The following is a 26,580-nucleotide window of genomic DNA, read 5'->3' as shown; positions in this document are numbered from 1 at the left end:
TGAGGTGGGAATGGGTGAGTGAGTGGGTGGAGAAGCACCTTTTTAGAGGCAAAGGGGAAGGGGGTGGGTTTCAGGGTTTGTGGAGGGGGAAACCAGGAAGGGGGACAACATTTGAAACATAAATAATTAAAATAATTAAAAAAAAAAAAACAGTTACAACACTAGAAAAGTTGACCACAACTGTCTTAGATGAAACCAACTTTATCATGATAATCTTTTTGATGTGTCCTTAAATTTATTTTGCAAATATTTAAAAGAGAATTTTTCCATCTATGGTTATAAAGGAAATTGGCCTATAATATTCTATTTTGTCAGGTCTTTCTGTGGTTTTGATACATAGTAAATATGGCTTTGTAAAAAGAATCAGAAAATATTCTTTCAGTTTCTATTTTGAAGAATAATTCGAGGTGTACTGCCATTCATTTTTCTATGAAGGTTTGGTATCATTCTGCTCTGAATCCATCTGGCCCTGACCTTTTTAAATTGTGAGTCTTTAAATTAATGATTTTATTTCACTAATGATCTGGGTCTGTTTAAATTGCTTATTGAACTTAATTTAACTTTGGTAGGTTGTAAAGATCAGAAAGTTCCCTCAGCTTGGTGGACTACTAGCTTTCCTTGGTATCTATTGTTTTGTTCTCCTTTGCACTTCCAATCTTATTAATTTGGATCCTCTTTCTTCTGTCTTTTATGAGAACTGTTATGGTCATGGCATCTCTTCATAGCAACAGGACACTGACTAAGACATTGTCTGTAAAAATATAGTCATAAAGGCTTATGCCACAGCATGAGTGTTCCACCCAGCATATGCTGGGAGCAAGCAAAGCCTGCAGCAACAGAAGATTACCATCTGTGCTTCCTCAGAAGGAACTGTAATAAAAGAGAACTCACTCACAAGAACTGTAATAAAAAGAGAGGTGGGGAACACTGAAAGCTTGCTCACATGAGTGAAATATAAAGTCAGGCAGTTCTACAGCCACTGCTTGGGAACACAGGAAAGTCTTAGTTGGTATTTTTCTTTTGCCTTCTGAATCTTTTAGATGTGTTTTTTTCTGAGCTAGTTACCACAGGAAAAGGCCAAGTTTGCAGTCTCCTAAGCCAAGACAAGAAGGAGGTGGGCACTGCTGCAGCCTTAGGAGCCTGAATATGTGTCTTCATTGCACTGGGTGTTTATAACTTTGGAGCCCAGAGCTGCCAGTGGTCCTAGGCTAAGAGGACTGAGTCAACTTCTCTATGCTTTGCATGCCTTGTTTCAAGAAAAATAGACAGCCCCTCACAGAGCTAAGTCCCACAGTCAATGTCAGTCCACTCAGAAGGTGATTGGCTTGTATCTGAAGCTCCTGCTGCTTATTGCAATGATGTATATGGCTATTGAGAAACTCGGGAACACTGCTGATACTTGCAACACACTTGTCTGCTACTGGATCCTACTTTCTTGTGCATGTCTCTGTGATGTAGCTCACACTATTATCTGACACAGGCAATGGCCAAAGAAGAAAGCAGATAGCATCTCTCTTAGAAGACTGTTCAATTCGTGATATGCTTGGTTTTCTGTCGGTGTGAAAATCACTGAGATGATAGACATCAAAGAATGACATTTATATGAGCTCGTGGTGTTGAAGGACTTAGCCCATAATTACTAGGCCCCATTGCCTCTGATCCTTTGATGAGGCAAAGCATCATGCCTAGTAGAAGACAGCTGCCCACTTAATGATAGCTACAAAGAAAGCAAAAAGAGAGGAAGACTCTGGAGCCTCCATATTCCTTTCACAGGCACACTCCAATGGCTTCACATCTTCCTACAAGTCCTCCCATCCTAGAAGCTCCACTACCTCCCAAAAGTATGGAGAAATCAGACTCTAGCACATGTCCTTGGGGTTATCCAAGCCACTGCAGTATTGTCCTGGCATGACATTTGGCTGGCTCCAGTACTACGCTAGGTGCTACAATGAGTAACATAGAGTCGTTCCCTTATAAAGTTCCAGCCTTTTAGAAAAGCCATAGATGCGAAGATCTGCAGGATCAGGTAGTGGAGAATATAGCTAGAACAACCCAAACGAGAGAAACTAATTGGACAAACCTGAAGCCACTCTTGTGTTTCAAATAGGTATCTGTATAGTCTTTTTCCACATGCCCTTCACTAGCTCACTGCGTGGAGACGAAATAAAATCGATATGAATTTAAAAATAATAATAAAGTCAGGCAGTGACTGAGGCTCAGAAGAGAACAAGTTTTATGGTTAAATGTGATAACAGTTCTAGGCAAGACTGACAATTAATTTTAAGTTTAAAGAAGTTTAATGACATCAGTTTGGTAAATGGGGACAGGGAAGACTATAGTCTCTCAGGATTATACCATACTTTGGACATATTTATGACCTCAAGATCATCTAGTGCTGGGAAAGGAGTCAGCACGGTCTTCCATTTCAACTTCAGCATCAACATCAGCACTCAGGCAGCAAACAGTCCCATCTATATTTAAAGAGAGAGACTCCCATTTGTGGCCTTGGGAATTAATTCTAAGTACCAGGCACCTTCAGCACCTGATTCTCTGTGGCAGAATACAGACACAGTAGGGTGAGCTAGAAAGTGGACTGTGCAACAGTAAGATTGATTCACACACTAAATCTACACTCCCTGCCCATCGGGATCTCTATCTATCTATCTATCTATCTATCTATCATCTATCTATCATCTATCTATCTATCTATCTATCTATCATCTATCTATCTATCTATCTATCTATCTATCATCTATCATCTATCTATCTATCTATCTATCTATCTATCTATCTATCTATCTCTGGCAGACACCAGGTCAAGTGCTAAAAGGACACTGTGCACAAGTCAGAAAGGACCCAAAGGAAGAGCAAAGTCCAAACTGATTACATGTCTACTCAGCAGAAGGCTCTAAAGACCATCCTTAAAGGGACAACAATTTAAAGTAAATGCAGAAGTGATGGTCTAGGACTCAGAGAACTAGATCCCAGATCCTTTAAATGCTAGCTCAATAGAACCTCTTTATAAGAGCAGAACAGCAGGAAAGGTGCCCCAGACCTTAAGGAACAGAGGCACACACCAGTCAGGCTCAACAGTGCCTAGCCTCCATATCTTCCCCAGGGCTGTGCAGGGGCTCTTCTGCATCATCATAATCCTCATCCTGCACCGGACTCTGGGATGCTACTGGCTCCTCTTTTTCATCCATAGGGACTGTTTCAATGTATTCATAGACAGCCTCTGAGGGAAGCTCCCCCATTGCTTCAGAACCTGCAGAGATCACACCAGAACTTTTCAAATTAAGCACAACTGTAGACCCAGCCATCTATCCTTTCTGGTTCCTGTGACCCTCATGTATGCTGAGGACCAGTGTACAGGAAAAAGCCCCTGAGCACAAGTGTCCTTACTGGGACACCACTGCTCAGGACACATGCTCAAAGGTCTAGTGTAAGGCTTGTGGGTCTTAGGTTCACATCTCATCTCTGAAAGATCTCACTTCAGCATAGTACAGGTAATGCTGGGCGACACAATGGGGCCCTGTATATGCAGAATGTCCTCAGCACAGTAGACAAGTCCAGGCTCCTCCAGAACGTAATAACTCGTGGATCTCCAGATACTAACTCAACATTGGCTATCATGGAGGTCTGCCAGCATTCAAGATGGTAATTAGAACAGAGAGGGCCTGAAGTGGCTTGAGTCTCTCAGAGCTTCCCCCAGACTCCTGTTCCACCACTATTGTGAACCATAACCAGGATGTTTCTTACCCATGCCAATGGCTCTGCTGTGACACCATTGAGCAGCCAGTACCAGAAAGACTATGCCCAAGAGGCAGCCAAGGACCAGACAGGCAATCTCAGGCATGGTCCAGACCTCAGCAACAGGTGGAGTAGCAGAAGAATTGCCTGTGGAGTGCAGAAACAGGTAGAGAACTATCTACTAAGTTTTGGGCTGCCTGGGACAGGCTGGCACTGAGCCTGGAAGACATCAGAGCAACTGAGGACAGCTTGGCATCAGTGTTACACTGACAAGTAGCTGCTCTGAGATGATCTGTGTTTACTGGGAAAGATGCTTCAGGAGAAAGAGCCCAAGTGCTCAGGCCCAGAAAGTCCATGTGGTGTTCTCAGTGTTCCTTCTGCTCTTCTCTGGGCATGCTATCCAAAGGGATACAGCATACTCCAGTAACATCACACAGTTCCCAAGTTAAAAGCTCTTAGAAGCAGCTGTTCATGACCTGGGAGTTTGGTCCACCATGTTTTCCCATCCAGCAGGCATGGTAGAGATAAGCAGTTCTCTCACAGACTAGAAGTTCAACCCCATAGGCTTATACTTGATACAGAGGATGTGCCCACGGCATGTAGTCTCAGAGGTTCTCAGGAAAGGTCAGAAAAGAGTGTCGCTGCAGGCTGTCCAGGTAATAAAGGATAAGAAGAAGGATTAACAAAGAGCCACTTACCCGATGCCATGGTTCCAGGGGTACCTGCAAAAGAAATACAGGTCAGGGAAGTATCAACCACCCTCAACAGCACAGATCGGCCCATCCTTTGTGGGTGGCAGCCGATAGGTCAGCAGGAGCTGTGCAGAGCTGAGGGTGGCAGCTGTCCCTGGAACACCAGTGGGACTCTGAACACTGGGGTCCTGTGCTCAAGAATTTGTCTGAGCAGAACAAAGGTGAAAAAAAAACAAATAAAAAAACCAATCTGGCACCCCTCCTCCCACCCCTGCTGGCTGCCTCACTCACCTAGGCACCGCACACCAGCATCCTCCTTGTGAGAGCAGTCTCCGTCTCCCCACGGTTCTGCCTGGCAGGCTCCCAGAGACAGCTCACTGCCTCGGCATCCCACTTCATCCAGCCATACAGGCCCTGAACCAGGGCCAAAGGCAGCATTCTGCAAGGCGGCTATGGCTGGGCCACAGCCCAGCTGCCTGCATACAACCTCTGCATCGGCTAGGTCCCAGGAGTCATCGCACACCGTGCCCCATGAACCTCCATGCCAAAGCTCCACTCGTCCAGAGCAGCCATCCTCACCCCCAAACACACGAAGTGCACCTTCCTCTGGAAAGGGGGTCAACAATCAGTGCATGGTGCTTTCTGGCTGATAGGTTCTTGGGAAACTTATGGAGGGAGAGTTACCTGGGCAGCTAAGAGTTGATGAACAGTTGGAAATCTGCTCCATATCCTGAGAAACTTCTGCCTTTTCTGTGTGGAAAATTAAGAATCATACCAATGTCACAAGCTCAGGAACCTAAAATCTAAGAAATTCTTTCTTTCCCATGTGCTTTCTGTCTCCCCGTGACTAAAGGAAGAGAATCTATGTTTCAAGGGATATCCATAAACCCTGAGAATTCCACACTGTTTCCCTGTGTCTTTAAGGGAAGCAGGAAGCAACTGGCGCCTGAGGTAGTTCCATATGAGCCATACCCAGCCCAGAGCACCAGTGGACCCCACAGCACAGCCCACCTGCACACATCAACCAGGCTTCCTCTCCTCTGAGGCAAGAATGACTATTCCACGGTGCTGAGGGGCATTGCCACAAGGACCTGTCATGCTTGTCCCTGCACTGAATGGATTTTAACCAGATTGTCTCAATCGTAGATGAGCTCCTTGGCCTGGCCAGTAGCTGCCCTTGGGACCCACAGCCCAGGTGTTCACACAGAACTCTCAGGGAGGCAGCATCCAGAGACTGGCAGACACCACCCCAAGTCCCATTGTAGAAAACTTCCAGGCGTCCTGTGCATGGCTGACTGTGTTCTTGCAACCTCACATCAATGAATTCTGCAGACAGAGGGGCCAGTCAGACAGGCACAGTTAGGGACAGCTGGTCATGTCAAATGAGACCTGTGGCACCTACCTGAACAGACCACGCCTGCATCCTCCTTGTGACCACAGTCTTGTTGGCCCCAGCCTCCTGACTGGCACTCCCACAGAGCAGCCTCCTCACCCAGGCAGCCCAGTTCATCCATCCAGATGTGCCCAGTTCCTGCTCCAAAATGGGCAGCCCCAGGGGCACTGAGGGCGTGGCCACAACCCAGCTGCCTGCAGACGACATGGGCGTCCTGCAGGTCCCAGGCATCATCACATACGGTGCCCCATGCTCCCTGATAGAACACTTCAACACGCCCAGCACAGCGGCTCTTACCCGCTGCCAATCGTATGTGCAAGCTCCCTGTGGAGAGACCCAGTCAGAATACACTGGACTACATGAACAGGGTAGGGGATGGAGGCAAGTGGACATCCCACACTCACCCGAGCATACCACGCCTGCATCCCGCAAAGTCCCTGCATGAACCAGCATAGAAACAGACACTTTGCACTGGATCAGGTGGGTCTCAGAGCCCAAGCAGTGCACCAGGCTCAGCCCCACAGGAATTGTCTTATGGCTTGGTGCTGGAGCGTCATAAGCTAGCTGTGCCTCTCCGCACCCGAGCTGCCTGCATACCACAGCAGCATCACGCAGGTCCCAGGCATTGTCCAGCACACGCCCCCACGCGCCGTCCAGAAAGACCTCTACTCGGCCATCACAGTGGCTCTGTCCATCCCTCAACCTCAGGGCATCCTGGAGACCTGACAAGGAGAAACTCTGGAGGGTAGAGGACCATCGCACCAAACATCCCCACCTACCTCTCACCCTCCTGAACCTCTCACACCTTTATCCACCAGTCCTGGTAACTTCTCCTTCCCAAGGCTGCCCACACTCACCTGAGCAGAGAACCGAGGCTGAATTCCCCATTGCGCATGCTTGGGCCCCTAAGGTGCTTGTTGGGCAGCTCAGTAAGTGGGGCTCTGTCCCCAGACAGTGAAACACATCTGTCCTGATGGGAGCTTTCACATTTCCAAAGTGGCCTCCTTGGGGTGTGGCCACTGCATAGCCACAGTTGAGCTGGTGGCAGAGCACCGTGGCATCTGCTAAGTCCCAGTCGGCAGCACAGAGGGGTTGCCAGGCATCCTGTACCAAAAGCTCCACGCGGCCCTCACAGCGGTTGCTGCCATTGACCAGTCGAAACTCTAAGGGAGAGTTAGAATCAGAGCCCCCTCCACAACCCGAGCTGCAGACACCCACACACAGTGAGTTCCTTATAGACAGGATATATGCAAGCTGGGCACACACAAACTAGCAGGACAGTGGCTTTGCACACTGCAAGTATTGAAAGCTAAGCTAGGCAGCTCCAGTGTCCTGGCCTAAATAACTCCATCTCTTCTTCCCCAAACCCTCACACCTCTACTTTCCCTAACCCAAGGATCATGCTGGGAAAATTGGAAATACCAAATTTTTTTGAACTGCATACAGGACATCTCTAGTGAGATGCACGCCTTCAATGTTGGCTCCACACAAGCAGGCATGAGCATTAGGCAATCAAGTGCCCTGTTTTCCAGTCAGTGGAATACAATATAGAATTAACCTACAAAAGAATTGTTTTGTGGTTTCTTTTCTGGTAACTAAAGAAAATCTCTCTGTTACCTCAATAACTATTTACCTATGAAAAGAAATTCCAAAAGGCATATACCACATAAAAAGGATCTCTACAATCCTAAACTTATTATCTTCAGTCTGTTCAGAACTAATAGAGACCATGAGAAAACCTAAGAAATGTCAGGACAATGGATACTGTCCCTGAATCTCAACAAACTGATGGGAATGAGGAAATGAACCAAAAGAAAGCGTGGGGCCCAAGTATATAGAAATCTTTGGTACACCTGAGCAGTCCTTTCCCCAAGGCTGGAAAAGAAAAGCAAACACAGGAGAGAAGAGAAACATCAAAAAGAGGTCACGGAACTTCTGGGACAGAGGACACAAGTCTTGAGCACCCACCCAGAGCTGTTCATCCACCGTCATGACAGCCCATCACTCAGACTATTGGCCCTGCTTACCCCACATCAGCACACCCTTCTAGGCTGTGACCTGACTCACTTTCCCCTGAGCAGGTTAGTGCAGCATTCTGATCATGGCCACACTGGTGTCCAGGCTCCCTCAGACAATGGAACAGCAGTGATTCATTGCCCACACAGCGAAAGGCCTCTGTCCACACAGGCCCTGATCCATAGCCAAAGTGGGAACTCCTGAGTATGGATACAGCAGTGCCACACCCCAGCTCCCTACAAACCACGTGGGCCATGGGCAGATCCAGGTCATCATGGCAGACAGTGCCCCATGTAAGTCCTCGAAGAACCTCCAGGCGTCCTTCACAGGGGTGTGTACCACCTAGCAGCCGGGCCTCCACATGACCTGAGGATAGACACTGGGTGAAGCAACTGAGGTCAGGCCACTGGAAAGAAATAACCTGATGGCTGCCACCTAATACCCCAGTGAGGAATGGTCTAGGAGGACAGGGGCAACCTGCCTTGATCCAGGCAAGCCCACAAGGCAAGTTCTGAGTTTTACAGACTAAAGACCTTGAAGTTCCTCACCCCTCACATAGGTCTCCTAGTATTTTTGTTTCTAGAGAGACATGAGCCCCCATGTCATCATGGGCAAGGCAAATGAGCACTGCCCTAACCCCTCAACCCCAGAGTAGATGAGCTATGGGCAGAGCACCCACCACAATGACACTATTCAAAGACGTCTCAGAGCCACCCTGGACCACTTTCCAGTAGCAATGGTGTCAACCACATGGTAAGCAAAACCATTCCATTGGTTCTTTGTCTGGAAGCAGATAGATACTCTTTCTGCGTCTCAAAATATCTAACCTCTAAAGAGCTCAGGGTAGAGCATCGGTGCCTCTGCACACCACCTGGGTATTGATTGGAAAGTAACACTGCTTTTGGAAGCTCACATTGAATTTGCACTGCAGAGTGTCAGATTTGTTCCCAAGCAGCTCATGATTTTCCATTCCTGCCTTCCGGTGCCTGTGACATGGTGGGCCCGAAATGTTACAGAGCGGTTGCACATTCCAGCTGTTTGCACAGAACATTTGCCCCCCCTCACTCCTTATGCAAGTGACACTTCAGAACTGAGCCATGTGTAACCCATGTGCAGACCCAACACAGGGACTGACCCCTCCAGCCACCCAGACAGGTACCATCTGGTGACACAGGATGAAAAACAAATCCTGACAGCTCTGACTCAGGTGCATGCCCAGGGTCAGCTGTTAACTTCTCCAGCTGTATGAAACATGGACAGAGCTCACTCTTTCTGTATTCCTGAGCATTAGAGGCAATGCAGTCAACCTTCTCATAGTGGATATGTATGGTCTGAGCAGGGAGGGCAATGGCCAGGGCAGCCTAGTTCAGGATACTGGCTCAACCACCCATTTGGCTAATTCTCCCTGACCATTGATGCGCACTGTGGAGAGTGACAGTGTAGAAACCCCAAGTGTTCCCTGAAGTTATGATAGCAACAGTAAGATGTATGCTTGGTGGTAGACTTTAGAAACTACAAAGCCTATGAAAAGTTAGCAAGAGTGGGTTCAGTGAAGACGAGAATGAGAGTGGAACTCCTTTTGGGCAGAGAAGGAAAACTCCCACCTCATCTGTTGCAGGATGTTTGGTCACAATGTGACCTCCGAGATTGTGTTATTTACTGGAAAAAAAAGTTTCTACTTGTGGTGTGGCTCAGCCCTTAGCATACACCTTGAATCTCAAACAATGAAGGTAACGTTAGTTTGTAGAAGGAAGCACTCATGTTTGAAAGTGCTGTCTAATTGAGTGGCAAAGTGATGAATCAGAGAAAGATTTAACTGTATAGGATATGCCCAACTCTCATGAGGAGAGAGAGGAAAGGGAAGCTACTTAAGAGAGCAGTGAAGAGAGAAAAGAGGAGGCAGTTTTACCAGGAGAGTTTTACAGAGACGGGATGCAGAGAGAGAACAAGCTAGACACAGGTGAAGACAGAACAAGCCGGAGAATGAGAAGGAGCCAGAAGACTAGTTTATATGAGGCCAAGCAGATCAATTCAGGAGAGGCAGAGAGAGAAAACGCAGATTGAATCAGTCAACTTGGAGAGGAGTTTGAGACAGAACAGATGAGCTAACCAGCCAGCCAGAGCTCGGAAAGAACAAAAAGGATAAGCTTCCTCAGCAGGAATCTCAGAGGCTGAAAACATTCTAGGCCTAAAGAAGATTGTACAAAGGCTAGAAGTTTCCACAAGGCCTAAGTTAGAAAGCTGAAGCAGTAAGCCTCAGAGATGACAATTACATCAGGAGAGCAAAGTTCCTTATACACTGGTTTCTCACCAAGGGCTTCCAGGAGGAGGAGATGCTCACTCATGGCCGGACCCTCCCTCCAAACACATGGGCATTTGCCTCGGTGACCCTGGTGCCAAGGCAAAGAGTGAGTTCCAGGAAATAAGGAGCTCATGGTCTCCATTTGATTCATCTCAACAGATCACCACCATCACCACCATCACCACCACACTGGCATTCACAGCTATTGTCAGGCCTCCATGGAGTACTCCCAGAGAGTGGCCTCTTGACTATGGCACTGGGTACCATATAGGCAAGATACCTCTACCTTATTGGGCCTTATAATATTCTAGAAGGCATAATTGTCTTCAAGTCACTAAAGCCTCTTGAAGGCTCCATTGCTGTCTGTGCTGTCCATTATACTTTACCTGAAAGTGTCTCTCATACTGATTTGTAACACACAAGTGACTCAGGGAATCAATTCCATCTGGTCTTTCGGAGTCAAGGATTAGAACTCAGGAAAAGACTAAAGATTTCATTAAGAATGTTCAATGGCTAAAAATATTGTTCTCATTGAAAATTCCAAGTCCTTGCTTTCACAAATTTCTCTACCATTAGTATTGTACATCGTGATGACATTAAAACAGTTGTGTTTTAGTTTCGTTTAGTTTAGTTTAGTTTAGATAGCTTAGTGAATAAAGTGTTTGTTGTACAAGTACAAGGATCCAAGTTCAGATCCCCAGCAACTTCATAAAATGTCAGTCACAGTGATACATACTGGGGAAGTGAAGGTGGAAATATTCCCTGGGGCCTGCTAGCTAACTTGCTTATACAATTACTCAGTTCCAAGTTCAGTCAGAGATCTTGTCACCAAAATAAGGTAGAAAGCAACTGAGGAAGACACACAATATAACTTCTAGCCTACACACACACACACACACACGCTCATGCACATACAAACATGCATATATACATGAATGTGTACCGTGCACACATATGCATGTAAAAAATGTAGTTGTGTTAAGGAAACAAAAGTTAGCAGAAATGAGGGATCATGTGTCACCAGCACTATGCCATCCTTGAACATAGGCCCAGTGTTCTATACACCTGTGTTCTTTATACTCAGAGCCTGAAGACACTTGTAGGTATTCAACAGACAAACAGTCCAGTGGGACAGCAATAAGGTCCACAGCTACGAGAAGATAGTGCTATGCTAGGCCCCATTGTAACTATAGCTCCACAGAGTTATATTTTTAGAGCAGATACCTGTTTCTGCCTCCTGGAAGAACTTGGGCTCTAATTCAGGTGATACTATTCTGGGGCCAGAGATCATAAGCACCCCTGAGCCTCCCCCACATCAGAACAGCCATCTGTTACTCAGAGCAGGAATTCACCCATTGTGTCAAGGCTCAGACAGCACTAGCAGCCTGGGGCTTCCAGCAGTACCCAATGCCATTGCAGATGTAAAGAGATCTGAGATCCTCCACCTAACAAGGTCACAATGGCTTCAGCTAAGTCCATAACCAAGCAGGACATCAAGAACCTTCTCTGCCTCAAACAGAAATTCTATCTGAATACCCAAGTTCTTCTAAGATCAGTATATCATGATCTTGGAAGATCTTAGCCATTTCATCCCCAAATTTGAAAACATATTTGTCCTGGGCACAGCCATCAGAGATGCATGACTCACTATGAAAACATGCCTGCCTACAAGGCAGCCACATAAGAAAGTCCATACTATGAGGTGGGTATAAAAACTAAGGAGCAACTGAGTGGGTATAAAGCCAACATTTCTCACATAGCAAATATGTCTACTTACTGATGAGCCATTATGAGCAATTGAATGTCAGGGGAAAACACAATATGCACTGATGGACATTGTCCTGTGAGCTCATGTCTGCTTTTTTGTGAAGAAACTTCTCAATAAATCTACACCATATGGTTTCAAGCATTTGTTTCTAAGAGGTGGCGTATGCATTGCTTTTCGTTTACTTCTTCTAAATTGTTTCATATGCAAAGAATAATGAACTTCAGTTGTGCTGACAGAAGTCTGAGCTAATATAAAGATATATCAAGAACCTTCTTAATAAGTTGCAGGATCTAGAGAACCCTCTTAGAGGCAAAGGGGAGGGGAATAGGGTGGACGGTTTTTGGAAGGAAGACCAGGAAGGGGGATAACATTTGAAATGTAAACAAATAAAATGATTTTTTTTAAAGGCTTTCCAGCCTACACTTTCCAACGTGGCAGATGATCAGATTATCAGCTTGTCTGCTTGTCTACCAGAGAATTTCTCCAGCTGATAAACAACTTTAGTAAAGTGGCTGGATATAAAATTAACTCAAATAAATCAGTAGCCTTTCTTTATACAAATGATAAGCAGGCTGAGAAAGAAATTAGGGAAACAACTCCCTTCACAATAGCCACAAATAATAAAAAATATCTTGGGATAACTCCAACCAAACAAGTGAAATATCGGTATGACAATAACTTCAAGTCTCTCGGGAAAGAAATCAAAGAAGATCTCAGAAAATGGAGAGATCTCCCATGCTCTTGGATTGGTAGGATTAATATAGTAAAAATGGCCATCTTACCAAAAGCAATCTACAGATTCAACAGAATACTTATCAAAATTCCAACACAATTCTTCACAGACATGAAAAGAGCAATTCTCAATTTCATATAGAAAAACAAAAAAAAAAACAGGATAGCAAAAACAATTCTTAACAATAAAAGAACTCTGGGGGAATCACCATCCCTGACCTCAAGCTGTGCTACAGAGCAATAATAATAAAATCTGCATGGTATTGGTACAGAGACAGACATGTTAATCAATGAAATAGAATTGAAGACCCAGAAATAAAACCACACAATTATGGACACTTGATCTTTAACAAAGCCAAAAATATACAATGGAAAAAAGAAAACATCTTCAATAAATGGTGTTCAACTAACCTGGACCCCTGAAATCTCTCAGACATTGAATGACCAATCAGGCAGTATACAGGAATTTGTCCGAGGCCACCAACACATATACAGGACTGCCTGGTCTGGCCTCAGTGGGAGAAGATGCACCTAACCCTCGAGAGACTTGAGGCCCCAGGAGTAGAGAGGCCTGGGTGATAACATCCTCTTAGAGATGTGGAGGAGAAATGGGATGAGGAACTGTGGGAGGGCAGACTAGGAGGGGTCAACGACTGGACTATAAAAAAATAAAAGATTAAAAAAAAGAGTAGATGGGAAAAAATAACCAAACTCAGGGTGAAAATGATTTAAATACAAACAAACAAACAAACAAACAAACAAAACATTACAAAGAATCAATGAAATAAAAAGTTGGTACTTTGAGAAAATGAATAAGATTGGCAAATCATTAGCCAAATTAACTATAAGAAACAAAGAAGATCAAAATTAGTAAAATCAGAGATGAAATGGGAAATACTACAGTAGATATTGAGGAATCCAGAGTCATAAGGGGATACTTCAAACGCTCTGTGCTTAAACAAACTGAAACCTAAAAACAATGGATTAATTTCTTGAAATATATGATTCATCAAATTTAAGTCACGGTCAATAAACAGACCCATAACCCCTAGGGAAACAAAATCAGTAATTAAAAATCTTTCCAAGCAAAGGAAAAGTAAAAAGCAAACAAATGGATCTTTGAAGAACTACTGCCAATACTCCTCAAATGATTCCACAAAATAGACACTAAAGGAATGTCTCCTAATTCTGATGTCATTATTACACTGATCAACACCACACCAAGACTCAACAACAAAAAAGAAAACTATAGATCAATATCCCTTATGAACATAGATGCAAAATTTCAATAAAATACTTGCAAGCCAAATTCAAGAACACAATAAGATTATCAAGTTGGTTTTATCTTCAAGATGCAGGGATAATTCAACATACATAAATCATAAACATAATCTATCACATAAAAAGACTAAATGTCAAAAATCACATGATCATCTCTTTCCATTCCAAAAAAAAAAACAAAAAACAAAAAAAAAAAACAAAAACAAAAAAAAAAAAACTTTGACAAAATCTAAATCTCTTCATGATAAAAGTCCTGGAAAAACTTAAACAAAATAAAAGCAATTTAGTATGCAAATAGCCACCATCATCCTAATGGGAAAAAAAAAACTCAAAATGTTTCTCCTAAAATCAAAAACAAAACAAGGATGTCTACTTTCTCTACAAGTATAATACTATTATACTTGAAGTCTAAGCTAGAGTAATAACACAACTGAAGGTGATCAGGAAGAACATAAATAGGATGGGAAGGAGTCACAATATACTGTTAGCACATGATGTAATTTTACACATGAAAGAGTCTTTAAAAACCCACCAGGAAACTTCTACAGTTCATAAACACTTTCAGCAAAATAGTAAGATATAAAATTAACACACAAAATTCTGTAGCCCTTCCATATACAAATGACATATAAACTGAAAAAAAAAAACAAAAAAAAACAGGAAAACAGAACCTTACACAATGACCTAAAAAATTAAATATTTTGGGATAACTCCAACCAAGTGAATGAAAAGTGAAAGACTTGTAAAATAAAAACTTTTTAGTACATTGAAAAAGAAATTAAAGAATCAGATCATGGCTCAGAAGGTTTAATATGATATATATATATATATATATATATATATATATTACCAAAAGCAATCTACAAACTCAAAGCAACCTCCATCAAAATTCCAACACAATTCTTCACAGAACTTGAAAAAAATATTCAAATTCATATGGAAACACACACAAATTTAAGAAAAATAGAAGAGCTTTAAAAATATTAAATAATAAAAGAACTGATGGAGATATCAGCATTCCTAATTTCACGTTGTGCTACAGAGCAATGCTAACAAAAACAGCATGATATTGTCATAAATCAGACACATTGTTCAATGGGATTGAATTGAAGACCTAGACATAATTCTGCATACCTATGGACACCTGTTTTTTTTACAACAAAACCAAAAATACACACCAGAGAAAAGACAGCATCTTCAAATATTAGTTCTGGTCAAACTGGATGTCTTCACGTAGAAAACTTCAAACAATTGCATATTTATTACCCTACACAATATTAACTCCAAATATATCAAGGATTCTTAAATAAGATAAGGTACCCTGAATCTGATATATATATCCCAGCAACCACATGGTGGCTCACAATCATCTGTAATGGGATTCAATACCATCTTCTGGTGCATCTGAAGACAACTACAGTGTAGTCATATATATATATATATATATATATATATATATATATATATATATATATTTCTTTTAAAAATAATCTAAATGAATTCACCGTTATAATGGCAAATGACCTAATGAAATATTGTATGCTACCAAGTAAAATCCCCAGTGCCAGAAATGGGTTGTATCATGTTGAACACTTAATCAAAGGGATCCCACTGACACCCCCAAACAACACAGGCTATTGCCAAGACTCTTGGTTACTTTCCACAACCAATGGTAAGGATATATTGCTGAAGACACTGCTTTCTTATGCCTTTAAACAGAGGAATCGAGCTGATGCCCACCTAGAAGCTTCACCCCCCACTGACAAGTATTCACAGTACTAAAAAGTACTCTGCTTGCTTCCAGAGAACAAATGTAATCAGCAATTCCACCTAGCTACCAATCTTGTGATGTACAACAGCAGCCTATCTGCAAGATGTACTGGTGCAATAATGGCATAGATGTCCTAGGATTAACCAACCACTATTTGATTGGATCGAAGAATCACTGCATGAGATAGATCCATGCCACACTGCCAAAGTGGCTAAGAAGCATCAACTAGATAAGACCTGTGCCTAGAAGAAAACCTATTACTATTATTCTACTATGAAACATCAATAGAATGACTCTAAATAACATACTGCTATTTCCATAGATTAGTGCATTGTTCAACACTCATTAGAGAATCGTCTCCCCTCAGTAAGTAACTCAGAGACCTACAACTGAAAATATAGAAGGAATAACAGACTTTTGAGAATTTTGATGGTACATCTTCATCAAATCCCTCCCCTGAGGCTCAGGGATCCATATGGATAAGGAAGAAAGACTGTAGAAGCCAGTGGTGGTAGTTGACTCCAAGGAAACAGTGTCTTTCAGACAGCACAACTGATGTACACATGAACAGAGACTCTGACAGCATGTACGGGACCTGCACAGGTTCAAACCAAGCAAAGTCTCAACACTGAGAAGGGGAAGCACACATAGCATCCTACCTTAACAAGAAGCTATTTGGAATTAATATCTGCTGAGAAAGGGGAAATCAGTTTTCTCTAACAGAGTATCACTGGATACACCTAGCACATTCTAGGACAGGCCCCAAGCCCAAAAGTAGTTGGCCAACATAAAATAGACTCCCTTGGGGGCTTGTTGGTTCTTTGTTTCATTTTGTTTGGTTTTGGTAGTTTTGTCTTATTAGGTTTTTATTTGAATATTTTATAGTTTGGTTTAGTGTTGTTGGAGATGGATGCAGTGACAGAAAAAACATGAAGTTAGGTGGGTAGGAAAGTCAGGGGGATCTAGAAGAAGGAGAAACTCTGAAAAAGAGAAAAATATGATCTATATATTGTGTGAAAAGAAGATTTTTAATAAATACAATATAATAAAAATATCCATCAAAAGCAACCCTTTCTTTAAAAAGGTTGAGTGTGGCTTGCACTATAAGAAGTAATACAGTCCATCACGTGGGCAAGCCATGATGTCAAGAGTATAAGACAACCAGTCACAGAACCAGGAATGAACAAGTAAACATCACAACAGACACCAAAGAAATTCAGAATATTATAATGTACTTTTTTAAAAATCTGAGCTCCAATAAGTTAGAAAATCATAATGAAATAATGAATCTCTTGCTTCATTCAAATTACCAATATTAAAGCAAGAAAAGATCATAGTCTAAACAAATCCATAACAAGGGAGACAAGGGAGGAGATTGAAACAGAAATAAGAAACATGACCAAAAAAAAAAAAAAAAAAAAAAAAAAACTAGTTAGTTTTTTAAAAAGACTCAAAAGCCAGGCAGTGGTGATGCACACCTTCAATCTCAGCACTCAGGAGGCAGAGGCAGGTGATCTCTGAGTCCTTCCGAACCAGCCTGAACTACAGAGTGAGTTCCAGAACATCCAGGGCTACACAAAGAAGCTTTCCCTCAAAAAAAAGCAGATCCCAGATGAATTCACAGTAGAATTCTACCAGATAGTCAAGTACAACAAAATATGTCTTAAGTTATTCAAAAATAGAAATAAAAGGATCACTCCCAAATTCATCCTATGAAGTCAGTATTATTCTACTAAAACCAGGCAAACATACCTCCCAACCACACACACATATAAAACCTAGAGAAAGGGAAAATTAAAAAAAAAAAAGTCGGAGGAAGATAGGTCCTAACTGGGGAGAAGGGAGGTAGGTCAATACAGAAAAAGGGAGATGAAGATAGATAGATAGATAGATAGATAGATAGATAGATAGATAGATAGATAGATAAAGATTTGAAGATGATACAGGTATCTTAAGCAAAGTTATACTCCCCACAAGAACTGTACCAGGTACACACACACACACACACACACACACACACACACCCTTTCAGGTAATTTGTCAAGGTTCTTCAAATTACTCCCAAAACAATAGCAAAATTACTCTTCAAATTACTCCCAAAACAATAGCCTGCTGCTATTGTCCTTGACACCTCTCAGAAGTTGAAGATAGCCTATATTGCTAATGACACCCCATATTTAGAGCACAGAAACTCAGATTAATTGAGCTGTATCTAAACTGAATGTCCCCTTCCTGTGGTCTAGAATCCATAATACTACAAAGTATTATAAAAGCTGCCAAGGGAAGGAAGCAACTAATGTCCAACCCATATGTGACACATGACTATACCAATGACCAGCGTGGCAAGATGTCTGTAAAGGTGTGAGAGGTGGCACTTGAATATCAGTAGTAAGTAGCAGGTGTCTAATTGGATGTATGGCCCACTCAACAAGAGAAAAATCATACATAGTAGGAGAAACCTAGCTAACTATTTATGGCTAGTGAAGTCATGGATCTTAGAAGGAAATCTACTGCTGCCACTTTGTTAGTTTATAATTTCTTGAGTACATACTAAATCTTATTCTTAAAACCACCGATGAGTGTAGCTACACCCAATCATTGAAAAAAGTTTCACTACAGAAAATAAAGACCATTATGAAAAACCACAATTGAACACATTACAAAGACTAATGGATTGTGGGAAGTCCAGCGCCAGTATATACATCAGCAGCTCAGCTCCTACATCTATGACTCAGTGAACATCAAGGAAGAGCAGACAGACAATTGTATGAGCCAGAATACCTGGAAGTCTCCTGTATCACTGCCTTTCTTGGAATAAACAAGACCTTGCATAAACAAGACCTGAACAATGTCACTATCAATTGACATGCTAACTGTAAAGAAGCAAATTTTCACACTGTCCTATTCCAAGACAAAGAATGATGGGCTAATTTTACTAAACAAGGACTAGTTTACAGTTCATTTAAAAGGGGATTTAGGGGTGGGCAGAAGGGGAGTAATATTTGGGAGGGCAGGGTTTTGGTGGGTGATGATCTACAAATTCAATGCAATCCCCATCAAAGTTCCAACTCAATTCTTTACAGAGATAGAAAGAGCAATTCTCAAATTCATCTTGAACAACAAAAAAACAAGGAAAGTGAAAATTGTTCTCAACAATAAGAAAACTTCTCGGGGAATCAGCATCCTTGACCTCAAGCTGCACTATGGGGCTATAGTAATTTTAAAAACTGCATAGTATTGGTATAGAGACAGACAGGCAGATCGATGGAATAGAATTGAAGACCCAGAAATGAACCCACATACTTATGGTCATTTGATCTATGACCAAAGAAGCCAAAACCATACAGTGGGAAAAAGAAAATATTTTCAACAAATGGTGCTGGTCTAACTGGAAGTCTGCATGTAGGTGAATGCAAATTAATACATTTTATCTTCTTGCACAAAGCTCAAGTCCAAGTGGACCAAGGGCCTCCACATAAAACTAGATACACTGAATTTAATAGAAGAGAAAATAGGAAAGAGCCTAGAACACATTGGCACTGGAGGAAATTTTCTGAACAGAACACCAGTGGCTCAGGCTCTAAGATCAACATCTGACAAATGGGACCTCATGAAACTGAAAAGCTTTTACAAGGCAAAGGACACTATCAATTAGACAAAACAACAACCTACGGATTAGAAAAAGATCTTTACCAACTATATATCCGATAGAGGGCCAATATCCAAAATGTAGAAAGAACTCAAGAAGTTAAGACTCCAAAAAACAAAACAAAAAAAAAAACCCAATCAAATAATGGGGTACAGAGTGAAACAAGGAATTCTCAACTAAAGAATCTTGAATGGCTGTGAAGCACCTAAAAAAAAATGTTCAACATCCTTAGTCATCAGGGAAATGCAAATCAAAATGACCCTGAGATTTCACCTCATACCAATCAGAATGGCTAAAATCAAAAACTCCAGTGACATCAGATGCTGGTGAGGATGTAGAGAAAGAGGAACACTCCTCCATTGCTGGTGGAATTGCAAGCTGATACAACCACTTTGGAAATCAATCTGGTTGTTCCTCAGAAAATTGGAAATAGTTCTACCTGAAGACCCAGCTATACCACTCCTGGGCATATACCCAAAAGATGCTCCAACATATAACAAGGACACATGCTCAACTATGTTCATAGCAGCTTTATTTATAATAAACAAAAGCTGGAAACAACCCAGATGTCCCTCAATGGAAGAATAGATACAGAAAATGTGGTACATTTGCACAATAGAATACTACTCAGCTATTAAAAATGAGGACTTCACAAACTTGCAGGCAAATGGCTGGAACTAGAAAATATCATCCTGAGTGAAGTAACCCAGACTCAAAAGGACATACATGGTATGTACTCACCGATAAGTGGATATTATCCCAGAAGCTCAAAATACCCATGATACAACTCATAGACCATATGAAACTTAACAAGAAATAAGGTCAAAGTATGAATGCTTCAATCCACTCAGAAGATGGAACAAAATAATCACAGGAGGGAGAGGGAGGGAGAGACCTGGATGGAAGAGGGGATGGAGAGGATAAAACGTGGGGCAGGACCAGGTATGGGAAGAGACAGGAAAGAAGTCCAGAGGGCCAAGAGAACAAATAGAAATAAGTAGTAGTGGGGGGTGGGCAACTTAGAGAACCACTAGAAAGCCTCAGAACCCAATGGGGATGGCATTAGCTGAAATACCCAACAGTGGAAAGATGAAACCTGAAGAGACTACCTCCAGTAGATAAACATGGCCCTCAGTGGAGGGATAGGGCCACCCATCTCAAAATTTTTAACCCAGAGTTGTCCCTATCTAAAGGAAATGAAGAGACAAAAATGGAGCAGGGGACAAAGGAAAGGCTATTCAGAGACCACCCACCATGCAATCCATTGCATCCATAGACACCAAACTGCAGCACTATTGCTGATGTCAAGACATGCTTGCAGACAGAAGCCTGACATGGCTGTCCTCTGAGAGCTCTGCCAGCACTGACTAAGACATATGCAGATACTCACAGCCAACCATTGGACTGAGCCTAAGGACCACAATGGAAGAGTTAGGGGAAGAACTAAAGGAACAGAAGGGGATTGCAACCCCATAGGAAGAACAACAGTATCAACTAACAGGACCCCTCAGAGTTCCCAGGAACTAAACCACCAACCAAAGAGTATATATAGGCCAGTCTATGGCTCCTGCTACATATGTAGCAGAGTACTGCTTCGTCTGGCAAAAGTGGTAGGGGAGGCACTTGGTCCTGTGGAAGCTTGATGCCCCCAAAGAATCGGGATGCTAGAGTGGTGAGGTAGGAGTGGGCGGGTGTGTGGGGGAGCACCCTCTTAGAGGCAAAGTGGAGGTGGATGGAGAGGAGGTTCATGGAGGGGAGACCAGGAAGGGGATAACATTTGAAACATAAACAAATAAAATGATTAATTAAAGCATATAAAGTGAACAATGACTAAAAAAATTATTCAGGTACTGGTTAGTATGTGGAAGTTGAGAACTCTCAGATAGTGACAGGAATTAAAATTAGTATAGCCACATAGAAGACAGGGAGGGACTTCCTAAGAAGATGGGAAATAAAATTATACTAGACTCAGTGAAACCCCTGTGGTTGACAATGAGTAGGTACTAAAATTGGCATATGGAAGAGTTATCACATGTTTATCTCAACAAAATTTATAGTAGCCAGAAGATGGTCAACCTAGCTGTCTCTTGAAGGACAGCAACATAAAGAATATGTGATATATATATATATATATATATATATATATATATATATATATATATATAGAGAGAGAGAGAGAGAGAGAGAGACCTCCCACTGAAAAGATTAAAATTCTGCCATTTGATGTAATATGTATGAAGCTAAGGAAGTAAAATATGCCAGTCACTGAGAAACAAAGACTGTAAATTCATCTACATAGAAAGCTGAACTGTGGATCAAACAGCAGGATAGAATCACATAGTAGCTACCAGAGGGCCAAGAGAACAGATAGAAATAAGTAGTAGTGGGGGTGGGGAACTTGTGAATTGTGGAAATGAATGAATGGTTAAAGATATCAGAAAACAGCTGGACTAAAATAGTAGGACAACCATAATTGACCACAACTAGTGAAAGACTTCAAAATACCCAGTGGATAAGGTGTTAAATGTTTTGAACAAAAAAAGTTGTGTGTGAAGTGACAGATATGCCAGTTACCCTGACCTGACCAGCACACATTAGAATGTGGTTAGCCATGTCAGACTGTACCCCTTAAATACAGACACTCAATATATGTTAATTAAGTTACAGAATACACTTCTTAGAGAAAACCACACAAAACCTACATAGAGGGGCACGGGCCTCATATCAAGAGCTGGGGACATGGTCTTAAAAGTCTGCAGATGCAGTGTCATCCCTATCAAAACCAGAGCAGGTGCTTGGAAAGTTAGAATGCAAATCCTAACATTCTCATAGAGATGAGGATTCCCAAAGACCTACAACCATATATATGACCAGACACTTGCTTCCTTGTTTTAAACTTATAGCAGGGCTACATGAAGCAAAGCACTGTGGTATGGCATGAGGCTAGATATTGAGATCAATGGAGTAGAGTCAAAGGTGCAGAAACCATTTCCCATGCTCATGGGCTATCCATTTTTAAGAAGAGGCAGTGGCTACTCGTGGAGGAAGAATGATGTTCCAGTGTGCTGGGAAAGCAGGGCGTCCATATAGGTTTCATGTAGTCGGTATGCCACACATCAGAAACAATGTGAATCTGAGACCTATAATAGCCCCGGACTTGGTGCTTAAGGGCAACAGTCTTGACAGAAAACAGGCGGTGATTCCACAGGACTTTGGATTTGCAAAGTCAAGCTTTAGATTTGACATCAAAGCACAAGCACAAGGCAGAAAACTGTTTGGAATGAAGTGAAGTTGAGCTATGTAAACAAAAGGACCTCAGGCCAAGGGAAAGAATGTACATGGTGAGGCTGTGAGGCATGTGCTAACAAGGTCTGCCATGTAGGATATTCCAAGCCATCAATAATACCCAAAAACCCTAACCCCTATTCTGAAATCTGTGACAGAGATGAGCAGATAGTTTTCCAAATGTGTCCGAAAGTGGGCAAACATGAAAGGCTAGAAAAGAAGGGAGTGGGAGGTCAAAAGAAACCTTCCAGAACAGAGAATGTTCTCCCTGGCTGACTGTTCAGTTGTCTATGACAACAAAGTCCATCAACCAGACCCTGGACTTAACCAACACCATACTCTAGCCCACCAGACTGTAAGCTGACTCAGGCCTTGGAGAAGGTGAATACAGAATTATGGTTATGGTCACAATAGTTCCGCATTCTCTCAGACAAGGCAACATTAGCAAGTCAGTAACAAAACAGTGGAAGGCCTCGCCATACAGGCCAAAGTAGGGACTTCTGAATGTGAGTGTGGCCACCTCAAAACTCAGCTCCCAGAAGAGCAGGCAAGCCATGAGCAGATTTAGTTTACATGATGGGTGGGATGTGCTCACATCCCATTAAATGGATTCCATGTATTCTTGGGAAAGATTCTGAACAGCAAGAACGGAGGTCAGGCAGGCTCCCTGCAGGCCACTGAGGTGAAGTCAACTGCTGGCTGGTATCCAGTACCCAGAGGGGAATGATGTAGAACACAGAACAATCTGGCCAGGCCTGGCACAGAGACCAAAATGGAAAAAGTACTCAGGTCTGCAGACCAAGGATCTATCTTCTTGCTGTCCTTCAAATCATGAGTGAACTCCATGCAGATTCTGACCACGCATGTTCTCTCTTTACTTCAAGGAAGAAATGGGCAACTATGTTTCAGTAGGCAGGATAGATGGTCACAGATCTAACAGCCCCTCAACTTCAAGGTCCAGACTGGAAAGAAACCCTGGGCAGAACAAAACCATCTACAGCCAGGGGTCTCTCAATGCCTCCCAGTAGCAATGTACACCATTATGGTGTCAACCATGATGAACAGGGATTCTTTTGACCTTGTACTGTGAAGCAGAGGCCTGATCCCCTTTCTTCATAATCAGATACCCAATATCCACACTAACAAACTCATCATAGGACATTCCTACCTGTACATACCACGTGGGTGTAGGTTAGAAGGTCACACTGCTCTGCAAAGTTCACATTGATCTTGCAGTGGAAAATGTCAGTCTCTGTTCCTTGGCAAGACACGAATTTCTGTTCTTGACTTCCATGGTGAGTTTTGGACCACTGCAGAGCGGTGCCACACTCCAGCTGTCTGCACAACATACTTGCCTCTTCCTTCTGTAGGTCACACTTCAGGACTAGGGAAGACCCACTCAACAACTCAGGAGACCCAGCACATGGACTGGCACCTCCGGCCAGCCTGACTTGTTGGGAGTTAGCACCTGGTGGCACAGGGGAAAAACCAACTCCTAGAAGCTTCTGCCAAAGGTACATGATCAGGATCTGCAGAGTGACTTTTTAGTCTGAAGCAATACGCACAGGATCCCTGGAGGGCTCGCCAGCCTTCAGTACTACCCTGAAATAACAGGCAAATGGAAGCCCATCCTCCCAGGATGCACTCATGGACCGGGTGTGCACATCAAAGGCAGCAACTCAAAGGATCGCATGGGACGGGGACTCTTTCCTCAAAAACTAATGTGTGAGTCTCCCTGACTTGAGCTATGCCTAGTGCACAGTGACAGTGTGTGAGGACCTCAAGATGTTCCATGAGGTGATATAAGTAAAGCAGTGATATACAAGCCTGATAGCTGACTTTAAAAAAAATACAGGAAAAGTTGTTGAGGAGAGGAACAAGGAAAGTGAGACCTGATTTTCTTTAGAACAGAGAAGGTAAGCATCCCCCATGGTCTCTCTCCTTGGGACTCTTTGGGGACAAGGTGCTCACAGCTGACCATACCCCACCTCCCCTGGACACTTGTCTCAATGCCTCTACTTACAAGGCAAAAAAGAATGAGGGGGTAGGACTAGGGATTTGAGCAGCCCTCATCTGACTCACCTGAGCAGATTATTGACACCACACACTGGCACTTGCAGTCACTGAGGGGTCCCCAGGTCCCTAGAGAACACTTCCAGAGGGTGGCCTCCTCACCGCTACACTTGGTACCATACAGCCAGGGTGAATTCATTTCTTCAGGCCTCAAAATATACTGGAAGGTTGAACGTGCATGGCTACAGCCAAGATGTCTGCAGGTCACCGAAGCTTCCTGCATGCCCCAGCGGTCACCACACACAAGGCCTTGCTGCCCACTGTGCTCTACTTGCAGACGACCATCACACTGGTTTGTACCATCTATGAGATTCAGGGAATTCTCCCCAACCAGTCCTTCTGAGATGAGACAGGAGTTAGATGGAGAAGATGCTGAGAATTTCGTTCAAAACACTTCTTAGTGAGAAAGCTCGTGTTTGCTGTCTGTCACGGTTACTCCTTTTTCTCAGATTCCTTCACTATGAATATTCTGAGCTATCACAGAATCAAAATGGCTGCTTTAGTGAAACCTTAGTTAGCCGAAACAAGCATAAAGAAATAAGGCATCTGATGTCAGCAGGGCTATTCTGTCACTGACCTTGGTTGGCAATATTTGCACACCTGTGTCCCTCACATACAGGATCTATAAACAGCAGTGCACACTCACCAGAAGGGAGGGTCCAGCAGGTTAGCAGTAGAAGCCACAGAGCCAGAGAGCATAGCGTCATTCTGGATCTTGCTGCAGCATCAGCTCTCCAAACTGATAGTCTCAATTCAGGAACTTGTTTTGTCTCCAGGCAAAAGGCGGGCTCTACTTTAGAGTGATGCTGTTCTAGGGGCAGTGCCTGTAAGCACTGTGGGAGCCTCCCCTACATCAGAGCATCAGTTACATCATCTGTAACTCAAAAAGGCTTTCGCTCACTGTGCCAGAGCCCAGAAAGCATCAGTGGTGTGGAGCTTCCTGCAGCTGGTACCCAGTGCGACACCAGGTGTAAGGAGGACAAGAAGCCATACAGCAAGGCTTCAATGGCTGTGCCCCATGAAACCATGGTAACATATGACAGCAAGTATTGTTCTCTCCCTCAAATAGAAGATCTCGCTAAGGACCAGGATCTTTCCAAGATTTGTTAGTCATTAGTAAATAGACTTAAAATTTTTTATCATTTTACCTTTTTCTTATTTTCTGAAAGTTTTTCATAGGATTCCTGCCAGTTCACCCCACCAGAGGTCCACAGGAATTCCCACAAATACAGCTAACAAAGGAGAGATATTTGTAAACTTTCCAACTGAAAAGAAGCTGGATCAACTCCCAGTAAGGTGTTCAGGGAGGTTATGGGGCTTCTAGGTGGGAAAGAATGAGAAGTATAGCCAGGGAGACAAATGGGAGAAGAGAAATCTGCTATCCACCCCTAGGAAGGAGACAAGACCCAGCCATGGTGAAGGCAGGTAGTGAAGGCAGATAGTGAAGGCATATCCCCTTCTAACTGGGACTCCTCAGTGAAACCTCAGGCTTTTGACTGAGCTGCCATAACTTGGTCACCAACTCCCATGCTATTGCCATTGTCCTAACATCACATTTGACAGTACCTAACAGTGTATGAAAACTGGGACCAAGATTCTCAGAAGAACCAGGCAGTCTATTCACCCAAAACACCAAAAGGTTCTATTTGCTACTGCAACAATATGAGAGTCACTGTTACAATCTGAGCGCCAGTAGAATACAAAGTTTGCCAGAACTTAATGTGACCCATGCTTCTAAGACAACAGATACTAACACAAATGTGCAACCTGGCCCACAAGGCACAGGGAGAGAACACCAGGAAACATACTTCCCAGAGAGGATAATTGAGTTGGGGAGGAATGTAGATGTGTTTTTCATAAAGCTGTCA

At 42.9% G+C, this 26,580-nt stretch overlaps 1 protein-coding gene across 1 annotated transcript; it reads right to left on the bottom strand.

Annotated features, from left to right (window-relative positions):
- Window positions 1-2,309: 2,309 nt before the first annotated feature.
- Window positions 2,310-25,419, bottom strand: LOC117716428 (scavenger receptor cysteine-rich domain-containing protein SCART1-like). Its single transcript, XM_076929292.1, has 13 exons — window positions 25,359-25,419; window positions 24,722-25,051; window positions 23,808-24,107; window positions 7,903-8,217; window positions 6,693-6,998; window positions 6,240-6,557; window positions 5,845-6,159; window positions 5,454-5,768; window positions 5,127-5,192; window positions 4,734-5,048; window positions 4,449-4,472; window positions 3,766-3,897; window positions 2,310-3,265 (listed from the first exon to the last, which is right to left on the bottom strand). The coding sequence occupies exons 1-13, from the start codon at window positions 25,417-25,419 to the stop codon at window positions 3,087-3,089; spliced, it is 2,976 nt and encodes a 991-aa protein (XP_076785407.1). The 3' UTR covers window positions 2,310-3,086.
- Window positions 25,420-26,580: the final 1,161 nt, after the last annotated feature.

The sequence above is a fragment of the Arvicanthis niloticus genome, chromosome 1 (genome assembly GCF_011762505.2).
Source record: "Arvicanthis niloticus isolate mArvNil1 chromosome 1, mArvNil1.pat.X, whole genome shotgun sequence".
NCBI lineage: Eukaryota > Metazoa > Chordata > Mammalia > Rodentia > Muridae > Arvicanthis > Arvicanthis niloticus.
This window is presented reverse-complemented; position numbering and strand designations above follow the sequence as displayed.